General features: G+C 37.2%; 1 protein-coding gene across 11 annotated transcripts in view; it reads right to left on the bottom strand.

Annotated features, from left to right (window-relative positions):
• Nucleotides 1–26,604, bottom strand: part of chd6 (chromodomain helicase DNA binding protein 6) — a 218,775-nt gene that overhangs the window by 141,462 nt on the left and 50,709 nt on the right. For all 11 annotated transcript variants that reach the window (XM_069884536.1, XM_069884540.1, XM_069884534.1 and 8 more), the window contains one exon: nt 19,732–20,285. In XM_069884536.1, coding sequence (XP_069740637.1) covers nt 19,732–20,285 — 554 coding nt within the window. The remainder of the gene's footprint in view (nt 1–19,731; nt 20,286–26,604) is intronic.

Raw genomic sequence — 26,604 nt, 5'->3', positions numbered from 1 at the left:
ACCCCTCTTGTCTGGAACTGTATCCACGATTTTCCCCAGCAACCAAGAATTTCTTGGTGCAGAATCGTCCATGATAACTACATACACATACAAAATTATGTTTAGCTTTTGACCATTTTTGTCTTTCTTGTAATAATAAAAGATATTCTTTAATCCATCTTTTCCAAAATAAATCCGCAATAAACTGCACTTCTCTATATCTGCGTCTTACATAAATATCTTCTTTCTGAAAATGATCGTGAGGCATTAAAGGCTTAGATTTAAGAAGTAAGACATGATTCGGTGTAAGTGCCTTGATGTCACTTGGATCGACAGAAATTTTTTGGTTATTGGACGACTATTTAAAATAGCTTTGATTTCACACAGTACTGACTGAAGATTGTTATCATTCAGTATTTGACTATTCAAAATGAAATTAAGTATTTTCTTGATTGATCTAATCATTCTTTCCCACACACCTCCATGATGTGATCCTGTGGGTGGGTTAAATATCCAACTAATTTCTTTTGAAATAATGCATCATGAATTTGATGTTGATTCTAATTTTGAATTGCTTTTCTTAACTCTAGTTGAGCTCTTGTGAAGTTAGATCCATTATCAGAATGTAATTCTTTTACTTGACCACGTCTGGCGATAAAACGTCGAAGAACATTGATACAAGAACATTGTATCAAGCGACGACGCAAGTTCAATATAAATTGCTCTCATAGTTAAACAAGGAAAAAAATAGCTCCACATAATGTTTCAACACTTCCTCGTTTTACTTACAAAGAACTAAAATAATAAATGGGGGTGCATCAGGCAAAAATTTTATCTTGTGGCAAATCTACCATTTGTCGTTGTCCAGGTTTAGCATTTGCACGTCAACATTTAACAATTTTGATATAATTATTTTGATCAATATTGAAGCACCAAGTATCCAATATTTCTGGCGTAATTCTGATAACATGTGATTACAACCACCGTGACCTGTTTTCTCATGTATATGTCGAACAATCAATTCAGAATTATGAAATTCCTTAGCTAATAAAGGATGTTTCACTCTTTCTGGCATCATTGCTTCTTCCAATCTTCTTCCTATTCTCAGTACATCATTTACAAGAATAGGATTTAGCTTGTAAACATGACTTGCTTTAGTAATTCAAATTCTTCCTTAATTTTGATATCTCATTATCAATTGCCTTTTTCTGACAAAAATGAATTATTTCCAATTCAGCTGTTAAGTAACAGCTCTTTCAGGACTTCAGATTCTCTTTTTTGATACAATGTAAAAACATAGTTCTTAATCTAAGAATTCATGCTACTGCCCTTTTTAAAGAAAACCATAAAGAATAATAGCAAATTAATTGAATAATCAAATCATTCTCATTAGATATTTGGATAGTATTCACATTCATGCTTTGGATTTCTGGATCCTCCATTGAAAATTCTTTTGACCCTTCTGGATTTTGAGGCCATTCTTCTTGAGATTGCAAAAGAAATTGAGGACCCAACACCCAAGTGTTAGTTCTTTTCAGAAACGATTGAACTTTTGATTCTCTTTTGAAGCCTTATCAGATGGATTATCCACTCTTTTAACATATCTCCATTGATTAGCATGCAAAACCTTTTCAATCTCATTAATTCTGTTAGACACAAAGATACAAAACCTCAGTTTTGCTTTTAATGTATTTAAGCACTGATATACCATCAGACCAAAACAGAATCTGCTAATTCCATCTGTAACTCTTTTTATTACAGTGTCCATTTTGCTCACCATCGTAGTGGAAGTCAATTCCATTCACAGTATGGTGACTGGCTTTAATGGAGCTGCTCTGGCTTTTCCCATTATAAATCCACAATGTACTTGCTCTTTGTTATTTCTCAGTACTAAATACTGAAAGCACCATAACCATCTTTGCTTGTGTCAGCAAAATGGTGTAACTGAGCAAATATGGCAATTCCAAAGTCTGGAGGTTTAAAACATCTGTTGACTTCCAAACTTTCTAACATTTCAAGACTCTCAATCCAATTCATCCAATCTTGTGCGATCGAATCTGATATAGTTTCATCCCATCCAAATTTTCTTCTGCACAATTCTTGCAGAATTTTCTTGGTTATTATTACTACTGGTGCCAATATTTCCAAAGGAACGTATATTTAGCTTATGATCGAAAGAATACCTCTTCTTGTCAAAACAAATTTGAAATTGAAAACATCAGATTGAACTGTACTCCTTTGCTCTTTCTGCCTCAGGAATAACAGCCAACACATCTCAACTGTTGCTAATCATAAGGAAGAAGCCTCCTTTATTACAGATCTCTTTTAATTCATGATAAAGATCTATTGCTTCTTTTTCTGAAGACATTGAAGTGAGACAATCATCAATATATATTATTTCTGATGATGTTTATAATTTGAGAACTAAATTGCTCTTCAATTATCTTCAGCACATTTCCTGAGAGCAAAATTAGCACAACTCGATGACGAAGTTGCTCCATTCTGTATTCAATCATATCTTTACTGTAATCGTAGAAAATCATGATCTTCTGATGGTACATCCACTTGATGAAATATCACTTCAATATCTTCAGCAATTACAAAAGGATCTTTACAAAATCTTATCAAAATGCCAATTAAAGTATTGGTTAAGTCTGAACTTTGTAAAAGTTGAGAATTCAATGAAACTCCTTGAAATAATGCTCCACAATCAAATACTACACTTAGTTTCTCCTTTTGTGGATGTATGTAAATACCATTTTCTACCATCTTTATATTCCACGATATCTTCTGATACCTTTTCTACATAATCCTTGGTTATCAGATCCAACATAACATTGGTATATTCCAAATGAAAGGAAGAATTTCTCTTGAATTTTCTCTTCAAATTCAGCATACACTGTTCTGCAATTATTTTATTGCCTGGCAGACAAATTTCTCTTTTCTTCAATGGTAATGCTATATAGTAATGACCATCAACATGTTTAACAGAATTTGAAACTAAATCCAGAAACTGTTTATCCTCCTTCGAAGATTCTTGAATATCTCTGAGACATTCAGGGAAATCAATTTTAAACTGTTGTTCCCATGGGTCACTAAGTTTGACAACTGAAATTCTGTTGATATTTACATTCAACAACTCATGATCATTATTCATTTTTCTTCCTAATGGTCTGTTAATTGTCCATCCAAGCAACGTTGTCACAGCATAAGGTCTGCCATTTTGACTCCTTATTACTTCTATAGAGGTTCGAGACCTTTTGGTACATCTAATCCAATTAATATCTTGATTTTAGCATCAATTGAGTAAGCAAACGTCCTTTAGATGATCCCACTGTTTGATTTCATCCTGATAGGGAATATTCTTCTTATTCACAGGCATAGTCTTCTGAGTATATACACTTGGAAGATCCCAAAATTAATTGCTATTCAATCCAGCACACTGTAAACCTGAAACTATATTAGTTTCAGTGTTCCTTTCATCATTCATCATCTTCAACAAGATTTGTGATCTTTTACCATGGAGTTATTCATTGATTCAACAGTACAAAATGATGCAGTACTTCAAGAAATGCGTAGGTCTTCAGTATAAAGCTTCCTTTTTTAGCTTTAACCTTCACAGGAACTACTTAGAGAGCTTTGTCACTGGCCCCAGTAACTGAAGCCAAGGCATTCTCTTTGACTGTGTCTTTAGTCTTGGATTCGGACTGTTTGACTTCTTTCTCAACTTTACTTAATTGACTATGCAGTAACTTGGGATGCTTTAAACTGCATATAATCACAATTTTACTGATGTGTCCTTTACACAAGCAATCGAACCATATTTCATTCTTTAAAAAGGTTAATTTCTCGTCATATGATTTTCTTTCTCCAATCGTGAACATTTTTCTAAAGCATGCTTATCTTTGCAATACAAACTGCTTTCCTGAACAGTCTGATCTTCTTTTTCCCTTTTTTCCTTGTACTTTCTTGTGCTTGTATCTGACACAGCAGTAACAAAGGTAGTTCCCTTTGGTTTCTGTTGAGACGATGATTTAGACTTTTTGACATCTTTAATATCCTTAATATTTCCAAATACTTGTACAGTGTTAACATGCAAATGCCATTCCAAATATTGTACAACATCCCCAAAAGTGGCATCCATTTCAGGAAGATTCTTAAGTTCTCCAACCTTGGTTCTCCATAAGTCCCTCATCTTATAAGGCAATTTATTGACAATAAGTGACAAATTAGCAAGCATATTCAGCTCTTGCAAATGTACACTACTTCCCATTGTTTTACAACATCCTATCAGAAAGAGTGCATATGCTTATCTTTTTCAAGGTCACAGGTGTCAGTGCCTTGATTCAATTTTAACCTGCGCAATCGACATACAAATTGTAACAGAAACTGAATTTCTTGTTAAAACTTAAATGCTTCTTGCCCTAACAAGTTATTTCTTTCAGACAAATTTTACGAACCTTTCTTCCAAACAAAGTTCACAATTATAACTTTTCTTTGAATGTAAGTATAGATGACACTTTCCAGCTTCTAGTATTTCCCAATTTCAAAATGTGTCATCTTCAAGGAAACATGAGCGACGATATTCCAAATTACTCTTATTAATCCAATAAACCAAACTTTGCACTTGCAGCTTTAAGTAGATTTAATTTGTTGATAAAATGGATAAACATTTTGAAGAACTTCACATTGAAATTTTCATAGCGATTAATAAATAATTCATACTGTATATGACATAACGATATTCAACATTAACAGATACAAGAAGAAATTGACAAAATAAGATGAATTAAGACAAATTCAAAGAAAAGTATTTCAAGCTTACGTCCCTTTCATAATTCATAATGAGATGCAAGTTCTCAGCCCACTCAGATATTATGATATATGACATCATAGTCACTACAAACAATAATTTTTCTTAAAGGGATAGGTAAAAAATTAACTACGAATCAAAAACACACGGTTTTACTTTTGCAGAGTCTTTAAAAATTTAGCAAGTATGACATTTAGTGAGTGGTGTTATTTCTGAGTGTGTTATTTATCTTGATACATAAAATAGAAGTAAGCAAGGCCTACAAGACTGAGTTCAAAAGCTGCCACATAAAATGGTAATGATGCATGATATGATAGATGCTGCCTCCCCAGAACCAATGGTCATCTCCTGAGCAAAATGGGCCAACCATTTTAAACTGAGAAAAAAGGTCTTCCCTTTGGGGTTTGTGAATCTTTAGAATTCTTTCCCCCAGGTGGGTACACCTGAATTGCAGAGATATTCGTATGACAGTAATGGCAAGATTTTTGATGCAAACAGAACTGAGAGATATGGGGTGCTGCAGGTGATACAAGTCAGTCGTCATCCTTGTAGACTGTTGATGGAGTTGGCATCTGTACTGCTTGTTCCTGTTCCTATCGGTTACAATAAGTAAATTATGAAATGTCACCTTCCTGGGAGATTCAGAACTACTCTTTGCAGATGATGCCGCTTTAGTTGCCCATTCAGAGCCAGCTCTTCAGCGCTTGACGTCCTGCTTTGCGGAAACTGCCAAAATGTTTGGCCTGGAAGTCAGCCTGAAGAAAACTGAGGTCCTCCATCAGCCAGCTCCCCACCATGACTACCAGCCCCCCCACATCTCCATCGGGCACACAAAACTCAAAACGGTCAACCAGTTTACCTATCTCGGCTGCACCATTTCATCAGATGCAAGGATCGACAATGAGATAGACATCAGACTCGCCAAGGCAAATAGCGCCTTTGGAAGACTACACAAAAGAGTCTGGAAAAACAACCAACTGAAAAACCTCACAAAGATAAGCGTATACAGAGCCGTTGTCATACCCACACTCCTGTTCGGCTCCGAATCATGGGTCCTCTACCGGCACCACCTACGGCTCCTAGAACGCTTCCACCAGCGTTGTCTCCGCTCCATCCTCAACATCCATTGGAGCGCTCACACCCCTAACGTCGAGGTACTCGAGATGGCAGAGGTCGACAGCATCGAGTCCACGCTGCTGAAGATCCAGCTGCGCTGGATGGGTCACGTCTCCAGAATGGAGGACCATCGCCTTCCCAAGATCGTATTATATGGCGAGCTCTCCACTGGCCACCGTGACAGAGGTGCACCAAAGAAAAGGTACAAGGACTGCCTAAAGAAATCTCTTGGTGCCTGCCACATTGACCACCGCCAGTGGGCTGATAACGCCTCAAACCGTGCATCTTGGCGCCTCACAGTTTGGCGGGCAGCAGCCTCCTTTGAAGAAGACCGCAGAGCCCACCTCACTGACAAAAGGCAAAGGAGGAAAAACCCAACACCCAACCCCAACCAACCAATTTTCCCTTGCAACCGCTGCAATCGTGTCTGCCTGTCCCGCATCGGACTGGTCAGCCACAAACGAGCCTGCAGCTGACGTGGACTTTTTACCCCCTCCATAAATCTTCGTCCGCGAAGCCAAGCCAAAGAAAAAAACAAAGACTATAAGAATGCTGGGAATGACCAGAAAATCCAACTCAGTGCCCAAGGGCCCAAAACAAGAACATTAGAACAGAGATTTACAAAGAGCAAGGAGCACAGAAACAAGCCATTTGTGACATCTGGTCCATGCAGTGTTCTATCCTTCAACACAACCTTCCTCCCATGCCACACTGTCTGTTCCTCTCTTGAACATTTGATAGCTCTTGGCCTGTACTCATTAGAATTTAGGAGAATGAGGAAGGATCTCCTTGAAATATTTTGAATGTTGAAAGGCATGGAGAGTACAACTAGAAAGGATGTTTCCTCATGGTGGGAGAGTCCAGGACAACAGGGCACAACTTCAGGATTGAAGGGCGTTCACTTCGAATAGAGGTGCAGAGGAATTTCTTCAGTCAAAGGGCAGTGAATCATGGAATTTGCTGCCACAGGTGGCTGTGGAGACTAGGTCATTGTGTGTATTTAAGGCTGAGATTGATAAGTTCTTGATTAGCCAGGGCATCAAAGGTTATGGGGAGAAGCCCGGGCAGTGGGGCTGAGTGGGAAAATGAATCAGCTTATGATAGAATGGTGAGGCAGACGATGGGCTGAGTTGACTATTTCTGCTCCAATGTCTTATGGTGTCTGATGCAGCCTGAATTGCTGATTATTTCAGCATTTTCCTGTTTTTAATTCAGACATAAACACAATTTTATTTTTGATTTCCAGCACCTACAGTCTTTTGGTTTCAAATTGCCTTTGTGATTTAAATTCAAGTGTGCTTGATTGCTAATCAAGAGACAATCATTACATCCAATTGCAAAGTCTATTTTACAAAAAAAAGTCCTTCAGCCCTGTGAGTGTGGATATTAGTTAAGAAATGCTTTGCAGAATGGAAAGATGGCATGCAGAAATACGAAGTTGTATACCTCTTGAGAAAATTGCATATAATTTAAGGAATAAATACGATATTTTTCTGAAAATTTGGCACCCATATTTACTTTATAAAAAGCTTTCCCCGAACCTCATGAAATCTTAACTCCTTGTGATAAATAAATGATGATATTGAAGGCAAAGTTGAGTAAAGGGTGATGATATTTGGGTAATCAGGTTTGTTTTTTTCCCTTTTCTAACTTCGCTATCTTTGTTTCAATCTTTTTTCTTTTATTTTGGGGATTATAATTTGGGGCAGGAGTGGTGGAATTTATTGGGGTATAGTTTGTATTATGTATAATTGATTTGAATATATGATTGACAAGAAAACTACAACAGGAGCACTTCACTTTCCAATACTGTTAAACAGAGAGAGAAAAAGAGACAGACAGAAAGGAAAAATTCGAGACTCAAATTTTAATGCCAACAGTTTGTAAATATGGGCTCCATATTTCACAAAAAATATATTTATCTCTTAAATTGTAAGTAATTTTCTCAAGTGAAATACAACTCTGAACTTCTGCACACCAGCTATCCATTCCCAAATCAACATCTGACTTCCAAGTTATAGCAATACATTTTCTTGCTATTGTCAAAACAATTTGATGCAAATTTTACATAATTTAGGTTTAATTCCTTTAACATTTCCCAGTAAAAAATAACATTGGATCCTGTGGGAATCTTACTTATTAATCGTTTTAATAAATTAACAAAATCAAGCCAAAAAGGTTTAATTGTGGAACACTGCCAAGTCAAATGCAAAAAAGGTACCAACTTGTTGTGCACATCCAAAACACATTCATCATTTATTTCCTCTGTTTTTCCCAGAGTGTACTTTTTCAATTCTATCGTTATGAATATCCATATCGTTTTTAACTCTCTGCAGATCCCAATCAACTCTGAGTTGTTGTTTTAACTTCCTTCACTTCTGAAGCATACCTCAATGTTTCACTTTTAACTTCTTTCATATTAGATCTAACATCCCTAATATTAGCCCTTATAACTTGATATTGACCCATTATTAGTAAGTAAAGATCTTTCATATTTTGTTCTTTTTTCCCAAAACCTGAAGCTCCCGGTATTTCTTCTCCATCTTCTTGTTCATCTTTATTTTGATCTGATTCTTCTTGATCTCTCTTTTTCTCTTGATCACCACCTGTCAAAACTACAGGTATTCCTGACAGTTCTGGCATGTCTGGTATATCTGCCACTCCACCAACACTACTGGGGATGGCGCTATGGAGCGGCCATTCCAATGCATAATCTCCCTCTTTAGGTATGCGTGGAAATAAACCTTTGCGCATAAAGTTAATGTATTCGTGAGGGGAGATCTGAATCGATCCGGCGCGATTTTCCCCATGTTCTGGTTTTGGCTAGAAGAAATCCGTCATCATGTGAGTCAGTCGCAGGGGCTTCGGAATTTGAGGCCCAGGCTCCAATTGCAAGGTAGGCCATTCTTCCTTGATATTTTTTAGCATCCTTACTTACGATTTTCTTCTGTCTTACAGCTATCTTTCCTCTAGCTGCCATGTCCAACAGCTTCTAGACAGACTCCTGAGGATTTTAATATTTTAAATTTAAAATCAATTTTTAATTCAGGCATAATATTTTAATCCCCGGGAGAGTTGTAATTCCACTTCATTCCCTTACGCTATGACACTCTGCCCCCCCCCCCCCAAAACTAATAGACTACTGAAGAAACCACGCACAAGTAAATTAATGTTGCTCTTACTCTATTCAAACTGATCTCCTACTGTCACTCTATTCTGTGTACTGTGATTTATTCTGCAGTACTTGCATATTGGATAGCACACAAATCTCTTCATATACCTCAGAACATGTGACAATAAAAGCAAACATGAAGTGAACTTGAAAGGCAACATGCCCAAAAATATTAAATATAGAATTCCCTTAACACAATGCTTGGTTCATTGTTCATTTTTACTATTATTAAACCACGTTGATTTCATCAACCACTGTAGGATTGGAGATGCATGTCAAATGCCAATTATCTATTCCCGAAACACATTCTTCAGTACAGGACCAGGGGTATCATCTTTTGAATGAATCATACAATTAAGTAAAAACACCAAAATCTTAGAGGAACTCAGCATCTATTATTTTTTTGGCAAAGAAATATTGTTCACCTGAGCCCTTCTTTAAGGGAAAAATCAGAAAAGGCAGAAGTAGGATGTAATGGAAAGTCTCAGAATTAAAACAATGGAGGAAGAATCCAAAGCAACAAAGGGTGTTAATTAGATGTGATAAGGGACTCTGTGGAATTTATCATTTCTGTGCAAAATGAGACAGGTAAAGGAGAGACAATGGGGGAAGCAAGGGGTTGGGTGGGGGTGGGGATGATTTTAACAAAAGCCAGAGAAGTCAATATTAATGCTATCCGGCTGGAGGGTGCCCAGTCGGAAGATGAGGTGTTGTCCCTCAATTTACGGGTGTCTCAGTCTGGCAGTATATGAGACCATAGACAGATGTCCTCGGCAAGGGAGTGGGATGGAGAATTGAAATGGGTGGCCACTGGGAGATTCATGTTTTTATGGCGGACAGAGCAGAGGTGCTCAACAAAGTGATCTCCTAGTCTGCGTCTAGTCTTTCTGATGTAGAGGAGACAATACAATTAAGGCCTTGTCTGCCTTCTCAACATTGTGTAAATTTCCCACAGTTCTTTGGTGTCCTGACCAACATGTCTATCTTAAACATCACCCACCCTAATTTCTAACTTCATCCTTGATGTGGGCTCAGCAAAGACCAAACGTGTACGTTATGTCTGACCATCTCTTGCTTCTGTTTGCAAGATGTTTGAAGCTCTGCTTCCCATTCCAAAGGTAATCTGTCCATCCTCAAGCTGTTCCACTCCTAGGGTGAGGCACAATGCAAACTATAACAGTGGTTTTCAAACTTTTTCTTTCAATTCACATATCTCTTTAAGCAATCCCTTACTAATCACAGAACACCATGGCATAAGGATTAAGGTGGTATGTGAGTGGAAAGAAAAAATTTGAAAACCACTGAACGAGTAACAGCACCTCATATTGTTCATGAGTAGTCCACAACCCAAAAGCATAAATACTGAATTCTCCAAATTCACATGACTTGCACACCTTCAGTTCTCTCTCTCAGTGATCAATCCTTCTTTCCTAAAACACCCCCATCCCTGTTACCCAGTTTCTGTTTTCCCCTAATTCAACTGGCTTCATCTCCCCATAATCCAGTCACTCCTCCCATTAGATTGCCAAACCCCTCCCCTATTGTTTCTCTCTTATCTAGTTTCATCAATAACTTTTCTTTCTTATCGGCAGTCCTTTGTTGTCTACACTTATCACCTCCCAGCCAGTTTCTCTCTCCACCCTTCCCTCCCCACTTGACTCTATTGCTCTCCATCCATCAACTTCTCACCTGAATCCACTTATTATTCACCTCCCCATTTCCTCTTTCCACTGGCTATTTCTCCTGAACACTCAAGTCCTGATGCAGGGTTTCAACCTAAAACATTGATCGTCCTGAAAGGGTTTCCCTTTCCTCCATAGATGCTTCTGACCCACTGAGTTCCTGCAGATATTTAATTTTTAGTTTCAGATTCCAGCATCTGCAATGTTGTGTATCATCACTACCAGAGATATTCTGGTTAGTTAAATCATTTTTTTTTCATGGGTTCTTGCTGTGCGCAAATTAGTGTCCAATCTACTGTTATAACAGGGAATGAGTACAATGCTGATTGTACTTCAGTGGCTGTGAAGAGGCTTGGGATATCCTGGGATCTTAAAATGTGCTGAAAAAATTTACGTACTGGTAAAAAAAATCTCCTTGGGTGTATGTGGCAGCTTTAGGCCTTTCTTTTTTACTTGTAGGAATGTGAGGAATGCAGACAGCAACCCTTGGGGAAAGCCAACACCTGTCAATCCTCATGAATCTGTACATGCAAAAAGGCAGCTCCTCCAACAACTGAAGCATTCAAGCCAGGATATCATTCAAGCACAAAGCAGCCGGCAGCATTCATCCAGACATTACTGTGGAAATGTCAATACAAACCATTTAGGGAGTGCTGCCTGTCAGAGGGGAACATCAGAGGACCAGCAATATGGGAACTTGCCAGAATCCTACATGGTCGCTAGGTCAATGCGAAATCAGATAGATTCACGAGAGAAGGTGGTTATCATTACTTAATTACTGATGCAGTTGGAAAGCATGGCAACTGGAAGTTACTGCAGACAATGTAATGATAACGGTGGAGTTGTGTGGGAGGAAAGGAACAAGGGCAATCTTATTTAATATTTACCATTCTGGTGTTATATAACATTTTCATAATAAAATGTCCAGGCTCAAGTGGATGAGAAGAAGCTCATTCAGCGGCATATGGAGAATATCCATGTAAGAGGGAGATTTTAAATTACTTTTTTTTAAAAAATGTTTTAATTTCCTCAGTTTCTTTGCAAAGTCCAAATGACCAAGTGAGCTTCAGAATCTTGACACAAACCGAATGTGGGTGTAATCACAGCCTGTATTACATGACCAATTACTTGTGATTTTATTCTGAATATTATCAGAAGTTTTACTCCATCATCATCCAGTTACCAATGCTAGAAAGTGCTGATACTTGCAGAATGAATGAGGGTAAAAGCTGGGTTGTTTGTGACACTCAATACATTTGTATTTTGATCCATCTGAAGTTATAAAAGTTATATTGGTGGAAGAGAGGCACAAAACCCAGCACATAGTGACATTACCTCCAATGGAGAGCGGGCCAGACTTTATTTGGCTCCTTCAAGTAACCTGGAGTAAAACGCCAACATCCAAAATGACAACTCTGAAATCACAGCAGCTTGGCATCTGGCTCACCACATAATGGTTGCTCCACTGTGCTTCCCTCGCCAGGGGCCCAGTTCCTGCAAATACTTTTTACCCATTGGGATCCTGATTCCTGTGATCCTTTCCCAATTACCTGGGCCCCATTTCCCTGATTCCCATTTCCATGATCCCTTTAAACAACTGATTCATTTGAAAATTTATCACAATGTTGCCTCAAATCTAAAAAGGCAAATTAAAAGAGTGTTGTTATAGTAATAGAAATACATCCAATAGTCCAGAACATCTGCTTGTTAGACACCCTGAACATGGCAGATTATCTGAGTTTTACAATAAGTACAACTTTGACCTGAAAACAAGTAGAATTCAATAATTTCAGAAGTAAGAAAAAAAATGGAAAGGGTAAAATAATTCAAATGAGATAGGATTCCAGCTTACCAATACTAACCATAAGAGAATGAGAGGATGTTACAGCTCAGTTCAGCAATCCTACTCAAAGAGGAATGAAAACAGCCCAGGACCCTTGTTTTTTTTCCCTCCTTTTTATGGGCTGACGTGTCCTTCCTCCTCACAACTGAACAGCCAATAACTACAACTGGCCAATGGCAATGATCTCCTAAAGGAAGGAAATCTTATGACTCCAGATCCACAGATAGACTCTGAAATGGCCCAGGGATTCATTAAAGGTCAATAAGGAATGAACAGGTACTCAGTAAAAAAAGTTCATTGAATTGAAAAAAGGCAATCTATTTTAAAAATGGATAATAATCATTGTTAATGTAGTGCAATTAAAAAACTGGAAGATGAGAAGGAGCTTTAATATTGGGTAATGCAGAAATGGCTGAAGCTTTGAACAACTATTTTGTGTCATTCTTAAAAGCGGAAGGCACATCTAACATGCTAAAGACCGATGTTAAGGATGCAATGAGAGGTGAGATAACGCTATCATGAAAGAGCTATTGCTGAGCAAAGCAGTAGGTTTAAAGTTAGTACAGTCCTAGTCCAAATGGAATACATCCCAGGGTACTGAAAGAAGTGGCAGAATTTACAGTAGAGGTGTTTGTGATCAGTTCCGATAATTCTCTGGATTCAAGGTAGGTCCCAGCAGATTGGAAGATAGCAAATGATCTGCCACTATTTAAAAATATTTAAAAATGGATTTAAAAAAAATCATTATTCTTATTATAATATAAATTGAATATTTTATATTTACCCTCTAGTTTTGCTCTTGAACGTGTTCTTTCATTGGATGTCAAGAAGGTTTTTGAACGGGGTGGAATGGGTCTATCTGTTTGCTATTTTAGAAAAGTTTAATTTTGGCCCATTTTATCAGATGGGTTAAATTACAATATTTATGTCTCATGGCCATAGTTTGTTCAAACTCACAACAGTCAAAATCTTTTAGGCTTTACCAGGGAACTCAGCAAGGTTGCCCTTTAAGCTCGTTGCTTTTTGACTTGATATTAGAACCTCTTGCTATAGCTTTATGGGAGAATAGAGACTTTTCAAGGTTAATTAGGAATGGTATTAAAGTTTATTTATATGCAGATGATCTTTTGGTTTTCAATTCAAACCCAGAGGTTTCTATACCAAATATATTAACTTTATTTGCCCATAAATAAATCTGCATAAGAGTGAATTATTATGCCTAAAGTGGTTGTCTTTAAGATATTCCAATTTCCCTTTTAAGTTAGTGAATGATCAGTTTAGAATCCTTGGAATTACAATTACTAAGAGTTATAAGAATTTATTGAAGGAAATTTTTCTGCAACATTTAATCAGATAAAAGTTCTATTATTGGGATGGTAACCCTCGTCTATCTCAATCATTGGATGTATTAATTCAATCAGAATGAAAATATTACCAAATTTTTATATCTTTTCCAATCTATACAAATTTTTATTCCTAAATCTTATTTTGATTCACTGGAATCATTTATTTCTTTGTGTATACAACAAGGAAAACAACTTTATTTAAACAAAGAGAATCTTCAAAAAGTAAAAAGATTGTCAATTCCAAATTTCAGATTCTACTATTCGGCAGTCAATTTGCTTCTTTTATTAAAATTTGATAAATTAATTGATTGCCCTTCTCAGTGGAAATGGAATTGAATTTTTCTAAAAAAAAATATCTATGTTGGTAGTCGCAGGGTCCTTCTTATCTTTTTCTTTTTCTAAATTAACCCAATAATGAGACATAGGTTGAGAATATCGGCACAATTTAGAAATTTTGGGGGGGGGGATCAACAGTTTTTCACTAGCTATTATCATTAATCATCCTTTTTTTTAATCTCCTTTGTCAGATGCAGGTTTTAAGGAGTGGTATAGACTAGGATCAACAGTTTTAAAGATTTTGTTAATTTGAGATAATTTTGCTTCTTTTGAACAACTGATGTCATTATTTAAATTACCGAATCATTTTTTTCAGATATCTACAAGTCAGAGATTTTGTTCAGTCCAAGCTTTCTGATTTTCCACAGATTTCTGAAACAAACATTCTTGATTCACTTTTTGACTTCCAATTTTCTCATAGATGCTCAAATCAATTATTTAACACTTGGGAACTGTTTCCCTCTTTAAGATCAAGAGTGATTGGGAGCATGACTTGGATTTGTCACTTCCAGTTGTGGACTGGGATATTGTTATAAATTTGATGAATGAATCCTCATTTTGTGCGCGACATTGCTTGTTGTAATTCAAAGTGGTACATAGAGAACCTATTTCAAAAGTTAACTTATCTCACTTCTATTCTGTGATAATGTAGAATTTTGAGGCTTCATTGATACATATGTTCTAGTCTTGACCTATTTTAGAAAATTTTCAGAAAAATTACTTTCAAACTTTGTCAACCATTTTTAAGGTTAAACTAGGACCGTGCCCCTTAATTGTTCTATTTGGTTTTTCTTAAGAAGAGGAAATACTATTGACTTTATCTCAGAAGTGAGTTTTAGCGTTTACCTCACTGATAGCTAGACGGGCAATTTTGATGAAATGGGAAGACAGCACTCCACCTACCCATACTCAATGGTTAAAGGAGGTTATGCTCTTCCTAAAAGTTATAGAAAAAAATCAGATATAATGTTAAAGATGTAAAGGTGAATTTTTATAAGACATAGGGCCCATTCACAGAGAATTACCATAATTTAACAAATTAGGGTGTTTGAATGTTCCTGAACAGTGTCATCTCGTTTCCCAATTTCGTTTCCTATGTACTTTAAATATGCAAGTTAGCCTTGTTTAGATGAATAGGCATTTTTTTGTTTTTTTCTTTTGAAATGTTTTGAAAATGGGTTTGATTAGGAAGTGTACACGCAGTTTATACCATGTATGCTTAAGGTATTATTTGAGAAGTACAAATGATCTATTATCTATTTTATTCATATACTTCATCCCATATATTGGATTAATATGTGTATTTTTTTATTAAACTGAATAAAGATATTTTGAAAACACAAAATGTTGTAGACAAAAGGCTTAACATCTGTAGTCAGGAAAAGGCTTGAAGTTTTCATTAAGGAAGAAATAAGAGAGATAGATCTGGATAGAAATTGTTCACCAGGCAGAGGCACGGATTCAGGAAGGGAAGGTCATTGTCAAATTTATTGGAGTTCTTTGAGAATTTAATGAGCACAGGTAGATGTTGTATGCTCAGATTTCCAGAAGATGTTTGATAAGTTTCCATATAAATGACATCCATTAAATAAGGATGCATAGAGTTGGAGAATTGATTAGCCAATAAAAGGAAGAGGTGGGACAAATGGGACTGCTCTAAATATTTAGGTTACATGAATGGCAAGGGTCTAGCAGAAGGAGTACAATGTTAGTAAATGTGAGGTTACCCACTTTGGAATAAAAAATAAATCAGATTATTATCTAAACGGTGAATGATTGCAGCATTCCATTGTGTAGAGGGACTATGAGTGCTTGTGCATGAATACCAAAAACAAGGTTGGTTTCCAGGTGCAAAAGGTAATCAAGGTGGCAAATGGGATGTTGCCCTTCATTGCTTGAGGGATTGAACATAACAGCAGGAAATTTGGACTGTAATTGTACAGGATACTGGTGAGGCCACACAGGAGTAATGCATGCAGTTCTAGTATCCTTACTTAAAAGATATACTGATGAGTATAATCACATTTGGCACAGAAGAGGAGATACAAGTGTAACAGTGGCTTTAGATGCGGAAAAAGCGTTTGATAGATTAGAATGGGACTTATTATTTAAAATGCCTGAAAAGTTTAGACTGGGACAAACATTTATTAATTGGATTAAAACCTTGTACAATGGACCAAAAGACAAAATGGTAACAAATGGACAAGTCTCTGATTTTTTCAATGAACTAGATCCAGGAGGCAAGGGTGTCCATTATCACCAGCTTTATTCATTTTAGTAATAGAGCCATTGGCAGAATAGATTAGGTCTGATTCTGATATTAAAGGATTTGGAGTTCGTAGAGAGGAACATAAGATTTAATTTGTTTGCAGATAATGAAATAATCTATTTGATAGAATCGGAAAGTTCACTATGTAAATTATATTCAAGAATACGGAATAGTACCTGGTTATACGGTAGATTGGGACAAAAGTGAGATTATGCTATTTGTGATTATAAACAGTGTAAAAGAGATACCCAATTTAAATGGCCAGCAAATGGAATAAAATATTTAGGGATATGAAGACATAATAATCTAAAAAAACATATTTAAATTTAATTATAACCCCTTACTTAAGAAAATTGATAAAGATTTTAAAAAATGGATGGAACTACGGCTCCTAGAACGCTTCCACCAGCATTGTCTCCGCTCCATCCTCAACATTCATTGGAGCGACTTCATCACCAACATTGAAGTACTCGAGATGGCAGAGGCCGACAGCATCGAATCCATGCTGCTGAAGATCCAACTGTGCTAAGTAGGTCACGTCTCCAGAATGGAGGACCATTGCCTTCCCAAGATCGTGTTATATGGCGAGCTCTCCACTGGCCACTGAGACAGAGGTGCACCAAAGAAGAGGTACAAGGACTGACTAAAGAAATCTCTTGGTGCCTGCCACATTGACCACCGCAAGTGGGCTGATATCGCCTCCAACCACGCATCTTGGCGCCTCACAGTTCGGCGGGCAGCAACCTCCTTTGAAGAAGACCGCAGAGCCCACCTCACTGACAAAAGACAAAGGAGGAAACACCCAACTCCAACCAACCAATTTTCCCTTGCAACCGCTGCAACCGTGTCTGCCTGTCCCGCATTGGACTTGCCAGCCACAAACGAGCCTGCAGCTGACGTGGACATTACCCCTCCATAAATCTTCGCCGCGTAGCCAAGTCAAAGAAAGAAGAGTTAATTGTATAAAAATAAATATTTTTCCTAGGTTACAATATCCTTTTCAAAAATTGTCTATATTTATTTCACAGAAATATTTTTTCAGGAATTGAATAAATATGTAAGAAAGTTTTATTGTAAGCACAAAATGTTAAGGCTCTCGTTAGAAAAATACTCAGAAATTTGAATGGGGAGGTTTACAACTTTCAAATTTTAAAAATTATTATAAAGTGGCAGAAATGAGATTTCTCTCTTCCTTCTTTGAAGAAGGAAAGAAACCAGCGTGGATTAAGATAGAGATGGATAAAATTGGGGAGATAATGCCTGAAGATTTTATATATAAATGGGATAAGAGATTAATAACGAGATAGGGATACTCCACTGTGAAACATATGATTAATATATGAAATAAGGTAAATATTGAAATGAGAATGAGGAATTATGAGAAACCCAAAATGCCATTGACTCAAAATGGACATTCCATTTACAATGAATAACCAACTTTTTAATATTTGGTCTATCAAAGGAATTAGGAGAATAGTGGTCGTTTTGAAGGGAGAAATTTAATGTCATTTGATCAACTGAAAAATAAATATGGGATACAAAATAATACAATATTTTGTTATAAAATAAAAGGTGTTTACAGGATATATTGGCTTTGACAATGTTACTGCTTGAAAGGAGTGAAAAAGAAAGTTTGATTTGTAATAAATCTATTAAGAAGTTTATTTCAGCTATGTGTACATTATTGCAAAAGGGAATACATTATTGCAAAAGGACAGAGATGGGAAACTGATTTAAATATTAGTATTGGGGAGAAAAATTGGTTGGAATTGTGTCATGATAGAACAATAAATGTTAGATATAGATTGGTTCAATATAACATTTACATCAATTATATCTTACCTCAGTAATTAAATAGACTGAAATCAGATTTATCGATAATTTTTTTAGGTGTAATCAAGAGGTGTACTTAGTTATGTTCAAAATTGAGATCTTTTTGGATGGAAATAGGAGGTAGGAATTAGGAATTAGAATGGGTCACTAAAATTAAATTTCCTCAAGATCCAATGCTTTTCTTCTTAGGTAAAATATCTTGACACGGCCAAAACTGAAACTTAATACGTTTCAAAAGGAATTTGTGAAAATTGCTTTAGCAGTCACAAGAAAATGTATAGCAGTGACATGGAAATCAGATTTACATTTGGGAAATGGTCAGATGGCATGTTGAAATACATAGTTATATACCTCTTGAGAAAATTACATATAATTTAGGAAATAAATATGATATTTTTTTAAAATTGGTTCCCATATTAATATAGAGTAGGTATTACTTTATGAAAGCTAACTCCTAAACCTCAGAGAACCTTATCAACTCCTTGGAATTAGTATATGTTTAATAATGTAAAAGCAAAAATTGACAATGTATTGAAATTTTAGTCTCCAGATGCGTGTCTTTGTTTTTCTTCTCATCTTTCTTTTTTCTTATTCTTTCTTTTTGTTTTTTATGCTCTTTGGGTTATTTTTATTTGGGGAGGAAGGGGTGCGAGGGGTTGGGAGGTATATACCATGCATTATTGATTTGAGATGTTTGAGGGATATTTTCTGAATCTGGATATTAATTAATGTATAGAAATTTAAATAAAATATTCAAAAATATTTTGAATATGGAGGTGCTGCAGAGGAGGGTTCACCAGGTTGATTCCAGAAGTGAAGGAGTTAGCTCATGGAGAAAGATCAAATTGCCTGGGACTAGAATTCAGAAGAATGAAAAAGAATCTATAGAAATATCCAAAATTATAAAAGGGAATTAAATATATTTAAGAAACAGTTAGATTTTTGCACAGTGAGGGAATTGTGGGTTATGGGGAAAAGGCAGGTAGATGGCCAGATCAGCCATGATCTTGCTGAATTGCAGAGAAGCTCAATGAGCCAGATGGCTGACTCCTGCTCCTGTTTCTTAGGTTTTTATTATATTGAGGAGGTTTAAGTCCCAGGAGTTAGATTTATTGTCTCTCAGTTAAAAATAGTTTCAACAGCAACAGGACTCAGAAATAATCCATGGGTTAAACAATGACCAGTTTTAAAGTGCTAACAGCAAGAGGTAAAACTTTAACTATATGACTAGCTATTCCAGTCAACTGCAATTAACTGCATTAAAAGAACAAGGATACTATATAAGTAACATAGAATCACCAAGAAAAATTAAACTGAGGAGTCATGTGTGAAAGCTCCATACCTGGCTTTCTTACTGCCCTTGGTTTTGGGTGTAGTGTTGGATTTACATTTTGGCTCTTTCAGCTGTTTGGGCTCTTTGGCACCTTTAGGTTCCTTCAGCTCTTTAGCCCCCTTGACACCTTTAGGTTCCTTCAGCTCTCCACGGCTTCTTGATCCTTTTGAGCCTTTTGGCTCCTTCGCTCCTTTGCCCTCTTTTGGTTCCTTGTCACCTTTAGGCTCCTTTCTCTTCTTCTTTGGTTTGGGTGCACCAGTTACTGTTTCACCACTCGCTTCCTCCTTTGGTTCTTTTTTCTTTCTTTTTTTCTTAATCCCCACACTGACATCTTCAGCCTTGGTAAGAGGTGGTGATTGGTCCACTCTCACATCCAACTGTGTGCTGTGGGCAACTTTCTTGCTGCTTGTCTCAGTGAGACAAGCAGCAGCTTCTGGAGTGCAGGCTGGATTGTGTGGGCTCGGTTGGTCCTTGGGGCTGGGGTGAGAGAGCTGTACTGCATGTTCACCAACTGGTGAGACGCTGGGTGTCAGAGGATGCTTGGATGTCTTTGAAGTGGAAGGCTGCAATTGACAAAAAAAAATTTAAAAATAAACTTTAAATTTTCATTCCCATTTTTGATCATTTAAAATCAATTTAATCTTTTTCATTAAAATCACCATGATATTATCTACTAAGTGAAAAGTTTGTACAATCTTTGGGAACAGCTAGGTAGAGCTTAGCTAAGTACCAGCCACTGTGGTCAATGTACCTGTGTGTGTCTATTTTCAAATTTCTGTGATAAGTTCTCTTGCTGGTGTTTATAATGTCAGGATCCAGTGAAAATGGATCATTTCGTAATTACAACCTTCAGCAACTGATGGTGTATATCTGCAACTGCAATGAGTTCACATGGGCCAATTAACTACAAACATGAAAAATGTTTACAGATGATACTCAGAAATGTTATAATATGGATTCAATTCCTAAATTTACTATCAGACTACTGAATGCTGCTTACCATAGTTAAATAATGTTGCCCTTACTCAATTCAAACTGATCGCTCACTGTAACTTGACTCTATATTGTTTTATTCTGCTGTACTTAATGTATGGAAAGGATTGTTGGATAGTGCGTGTGGACACTGTACCTCAATGCATACGACAATGAAACTTGAATATTTCATCTTGACAATGATACAAGGCCTGATGCAAGTTGAAAACAACTCATTCATCGATCATTTGGTAGTTATCAAGTATGGAGCAAGGAGATGTCAAATATGTCAATCAAGTTGTCAGTGCAAAAGGCAACAGCGGCTCATGTTGACTGAGACTGAACACATACGGAGCGTTAGCATTGTAAGACAACAAATGGCAAGTTGCACCGTCCAATAGTAACCAGCTCGGGCCACAAGCCAGACAATCCTCCTATCTAATTCAAGCATGAGTTTATGGTCCACATGAATGTCTACTTACTACTCTCTATCACATCACAGCTTCCTAGTCTCATCTTATTCCCTAAAAGCAGCCATGCTCTTTACTAAAATTCTCATTAGGGAGTTGCACATTTTTATCATTCTGGATGAAGAAAGAAGTTCCACCTAAACTCCTCAGTGAACTATTAAAAACTATTTCATATTTCTGGCATTCAATTTTGGATCCCTCCACATGTGGATATATCCTTTCCATCCATAACTGGCCACAGGCTTCATAATATAGAAAAGATCTATCAGGTCTCTTTATTCAGAAGAGAGATAACAAGCCAGTCCCATTAACTTTTCCTGTTGATTATAACCTCTGTGACACTGAAATAGGAACACAGTAACAGAATAGATTTCTTTTATAAAATGAAAACTGGAAAACATGCTCTAAATTGTGTTCAGTTCAGTGCTAAACTTCAGCTACTTTATCAAGAGTCTTCCCTTCATCAGCAGGTCAAAAGTTAGGAAGGTTTGTACATAACTGTTCCTGTTCACTTCCATTCACAATTCCTCACTGAGAAATGAAATGACTTTATTGTCCATTTCTGATGAAGGGTTTCAGCACGAAATGATATCCATGGATGCTGTCTGTCCCTTTGAGTTTCTCCAGCATTTTGTGTGATTCATATATTATGTATATTGTATTGTCTAATACAATGAACAGCTTTTGTAAAGTTCTGTGTTGGAGAATGGTCAAGAAGATTCAAATGCTCAGTATTCACGATGAGATAGTAAACTGGTTTAGACACTGGCTTTGCGGGAGAAGCCAGAGTGGTAGTGGAGAAATGGCAGATGGAGTTTAATTCAGGCAAATGTATTATATTTTAAACTTTGGGAAATCAAATGCAAGGGGGAATTAATGCAGTTAATGGTAGGCCTCTTAAAAGTGGGATCTACGAGTCTAGATCCATGTTGTCTTATTGAATGCTACCACACAAGTATACAGTGTGCTGAAGGTTTATCGTATGCTTGGCCTCAATGGATAGGGCATTGAGTATAAAAGTAAGGAAATGCTGTAGCTACATAAAACTATGGTTAGGCTGCATTTGGAATATTGTATGCAATTCTGGTAGCCCCATTTCTGAAAGGAAGAAGAGGCTTTGGAAGGGGTACAGAAAAGATTCACCTGGATGCTATCTAGTTTAGATGCTTTGAGTTATAGGAAAATTGGACAGATTTGAGTTTTATCTGGAGCATAGAAAGCTGAGGTAAACTTAACAGAGATTTAGAAAATAATGAGGCATTGATGGTGTGAACAGTCAGACTTTTTATCCATGGAAGAAGTATCAACATTAGAGGACATGTATTATAGGAAGAAGTTTAAAAGCAATATGCTGGAAAAATATCTTAAACAGAGAGTAGGTACCTGGAACGGAATACCAGGAGCCGCTATGGAAGTAGATAAAATAGTCATGTTAAGAAGCTTCTAGCTGGATAGATGAATAAGAAGGGATGTCAGCAGCAGAGTTTTAGTTTGACTTAACATCATGTTCTACACTGATTCATGGGCCAAATAACCTGTTCCTTTGGTGTACTGTATATAAAAAAAAGTTTGCTGACAATACAAATCAAGGTGAGATTGAGTACAGAAGAGGATGTACCGAGGCCTCAAAGGAATCTTGAATGTGTGGGTGTGAACTTAGTCAATCGAACATGAGAAAATGGAAGGTCATGTATGTTGATGCACTAAATGGAAATGCTGAGCATTATTTAAAACCATGAGACCAAGCTGTCCTTGTCCACAAGTCACTGCAACCTAACGAGCAAGAGCTCATAGCAATTTTAAAAAACGGATATTGTTCTTTTATTGCAAGAGGATTTGATTACAAGATCCAGCAGACTAGTTGTCAGGATGAAAAGTTTGCTGGATGAGGAGAGGTAGAGGATGTGTCTGCTCCACTTCACATTGGCTGCAAGTTACCATGAAAGCCAACCGGATGACATTGTTTATTATGAAGGAAATTGAATATAAAAGTAGGAAGGTGACGCATCAAATGGACAGAGCATTAGTAGATTAAAGTCTTGAAGCAACTTTACATGATATAGAAGAGACCAGTGCAGGAGTACTCTTTTCCAGTTTTAGTTTCAATATTGGAGAAAGGATAAGCAGATCCTCCCTTGGAAACTAAAACCAGAGAAGGTTCATTAAGATGATTTGTAGTTTGAAGGAAGGTTAAGCCTATATTTGTTGGAGCTGAGAGGGTAGAAGAGATAATTTTATTGAAACATATGACATGCTGGAAGCAGTTCAGAGGTTTAGACAGTTGTCACATTAAATGGGAGAGACATCCTGTTAGATTGGACAGGCTGCAAGTAGCTACTTGAGTTTAGAAAAGGGCAAGAGAACTTGAATGAAACATCAAAGTACCTGAGGGATCTTGGCTGGGTGCATGTTTCCTTGTGACAGAGAAGGAACCCAGATTTGATGAGGCTATTTGCTTTTGTGAGAGAATCTAGAAGTTGGGTCACTGTTTAAAAATAAAGGGTTTCTTATTTAAGATGGAGATTAGGTCATTTCTTCCCCCATTCAGGGCTGTCTTTGGAACTCTAAAAAACAGTAGAATAAAAGCCTTTGAATATTTTAAAGGCAGAGGTTGATAGATGCTTAATATGCAAGGAGACAAAAGGTTACCATGAGTAAACAGTAATCAGAATTGAGGAAATAATCAGATCACTCATAATTCAGAAGAAATGCAGGGCCTGCTTGAAGGGCCAGATGGCCTGCTCCTATTCTTAATTCTTAAGCTTTTACTTTCTAATATACTCTCTTCACTAATGTGCTTGCACTACATGCAAGGTAAACTGCATCAACTTGCCAAAAACAAAATCCACAAACCCTCCATCTCTGCCACTCATGGGAAAATGGGAAAGCTGTGACATGGAGCATCATCACCTCAGTGTTTTCATCCATCATGACTGGAAGAGATGTCCAATCTCTATCACACTCTTGGAACCAGCTATCCAAATGCACTGTGGCAACTCAAGAATTAAAGAATCTGCACTTTGGGCCAGTGATTTTAGGAATAACTAAGTCACATGTTTAGCATAACTTCCTTGCTTTTCAATTCCGTTCTTCTAAGAATAAATCTCAATGTTTTTGTTTCCTCATTTGGCCATTGCTTTTATTGATTAGGTTTTAGGTTAGGTTCCTTTGCTCCTTTCTCTTATTTAGTCTTAATTTACAAAGTGAATGGCCTTATTACTCTCACCAGCATGCCAGCTCAGTGTTGAGTTTAATTGGCAATAATTATCTTCTATTTTGATATAGTTCTTCTCTATGTCCAATTTTAAATTGTGTAATTTATTTCCCCAATTCCCAAAATAAATTATTTTCTAGAAACAGCAAACATTGGTGCTTTGAGTGGGTAACAATCCTTACTCTTTACCAACCATTCTGTTACATCTCCTGACCTTAGCCATGACGCTGCTGTGCAGTGAACCTTTTTTTAAGGCTGTTGGAAAAAATCTGAGGGTATTATAGTAACTCTTCAAAAAATTCAGTAAGATTGTTCAAGCATGACCTTGTCTTATGGAATCCATGCTGACAATTCTTTATATTCTGGGATTTTTGACATTTTCCCTCTTCTGTCGAGTTGCTCCCTACAGATCAGGGGTTTAAACCATTCCAGGGTTGACTAGACTATCAATTCCTTCCCCTTTCCAGGTTGAGGTGGAGGTGTGGGATGACCATAGGGAAAGATGCTTAATCAGAATTAAACTGGCAGAGGGCTCTGGTACCAGGAAGCAAAAAGAGCACAAGATTACAAGCTGAACCAACGTCGTCTATTACTGACTAATTGAAGAGATCAATGGGTTCAGACACAACCATCATCTTCCTCTTCATCCTCTCTCCTCCAGCTTATTCGAAATTTCTGTCCATTCAACTTCACAGCTAAGTGAATAATTCACGCAAGCATCTGCTACAGGAATATGTGTCAAGTTCCGCAAGGATCAGTGCTTGGATCTCTGTTGTTTGTAAGATAAGTTAATGATCTATGAAAATGTAGGTGGTCTGATTAGTAAGTTTACTGAGAACAGAAAAATTGGTAGAGATATGAATAATGAGGAAAAATATCAAAGGATACAGCAGGAAAATTTGGACAAATAGCTAACAGACAAGAGTTTAATCTGGAGAAGTGAGGTGCTGTATTTTGGCAATGAAAAGTATACAGTGTATGGCAGAACCCTCAGCAGTGCTGATGTACAGAGGGATCTTGAGGTGCAGACCCATCGCTCCCTGAAAATGGTAACACAAGTAGATTGGGTGGTAAAGAGGGTGTAAGGCATGCTTACCTTAGTCAGTGGCAGCATTGAGTACAAAAGTCGGGAAGTCATGTTGCAGCTGTATAAAACTTGGGTAGGTAACACTTGGAGTATGCAGTTCTGGTCGCCGCATTACAGGAAGGATGTGGAGGCTTTGGAGAGGGTGCAGAAGAGGTTCACCAGGATGCTGCCTGGATTGGTGAGTATGAGCTACAAGAAGAGTATGGACAAACTATGATAGTTTTTCTTTGGAACATTACAGACAAAGGGGAAACCTGATGGAAATTATGAAAATGGAAATGTCAAATACAAGAGGGCAGAGGTTTAAGATGAGAAAGAAAAAAGTTTGAAATAGGCTTGAGAGGCATTTTATTTTAAACATAGAGAGTGATGGGAGCCTGGAATGAGCTGCCAGGGGAAGTGGTAGAAGCAGAATAGCAACAGTTAAAAGGCATTTAGACAGACACGTGAATAGGCAGGAAACAGAGGGATACAGAGCACATGCAGGCAGATAGGATTACATTGGTATCATGCTTGCTGCAGACCCTGTGGGCTGAAGGGACTGTTCCTGCACTATATACCAAGTGGCTTCTCTACCTGTGCTGCCACGTTCAGAGATCTTTGAGCTGATACACCAAGAATCCCTTGTTCCTCAGTCTATGACCTACTATTATTTCCCTCAACCCCACCCCCCAAGAAAAATACATAATCTCACAAATATCAGAATTAAACCCCATCTGCTATTGCTCTGTCCATCCAATCAATATAATTCTGTAGCCTAAAACTATCCTACTCACAAACACCGCCATCAATTTTCATGTCCTACACAAATGCACTAATTATACCTCCTACATCTGCATCTCTTGCTAATGTGTACAATGAACAGCAAAGGCCGCAGCAGTGACCTGTGATGAAACGCTGTTCATAGGTTTCCCCTCACAAAAGCAGCTCTCCATCATCACCCTCTGTTTTCTATTTGCAAGCAATGTTGGATCCAACTTGCCAAGATCTATCCATGAGCTGTAACATTTTGGACCATGTGGGTACTTGTCAGAGGCCTTACTGCAACTCATTGCTACATCAAAAGACTCAATTAAATTAGCCCAACAGGATCACCCACCAACAAATCTGTGCTGACTCCTACTCCTTCTATACCCTAA

This window comes from Narcine bancroftii, chromosome 6, assembly GCF_036971445.1.
Source record: "Narcine bancroftii isolate sNarBan1 chromosome 6, sNarBan1.hap1, whole genome shotgun sequence".
Classification (NCBI taxonomy): domain Eukaryota; kingdom Metazoa; phylum Chordata; class Chondrichthyes; order Torpediniformes; family Narcinidae; genus Narcine; species Narcine bancroftii.
Note: the sequence above shows the minus strand (reverse complement) of the source record. Positions and strands in the feature narration are given on the sequence as shown.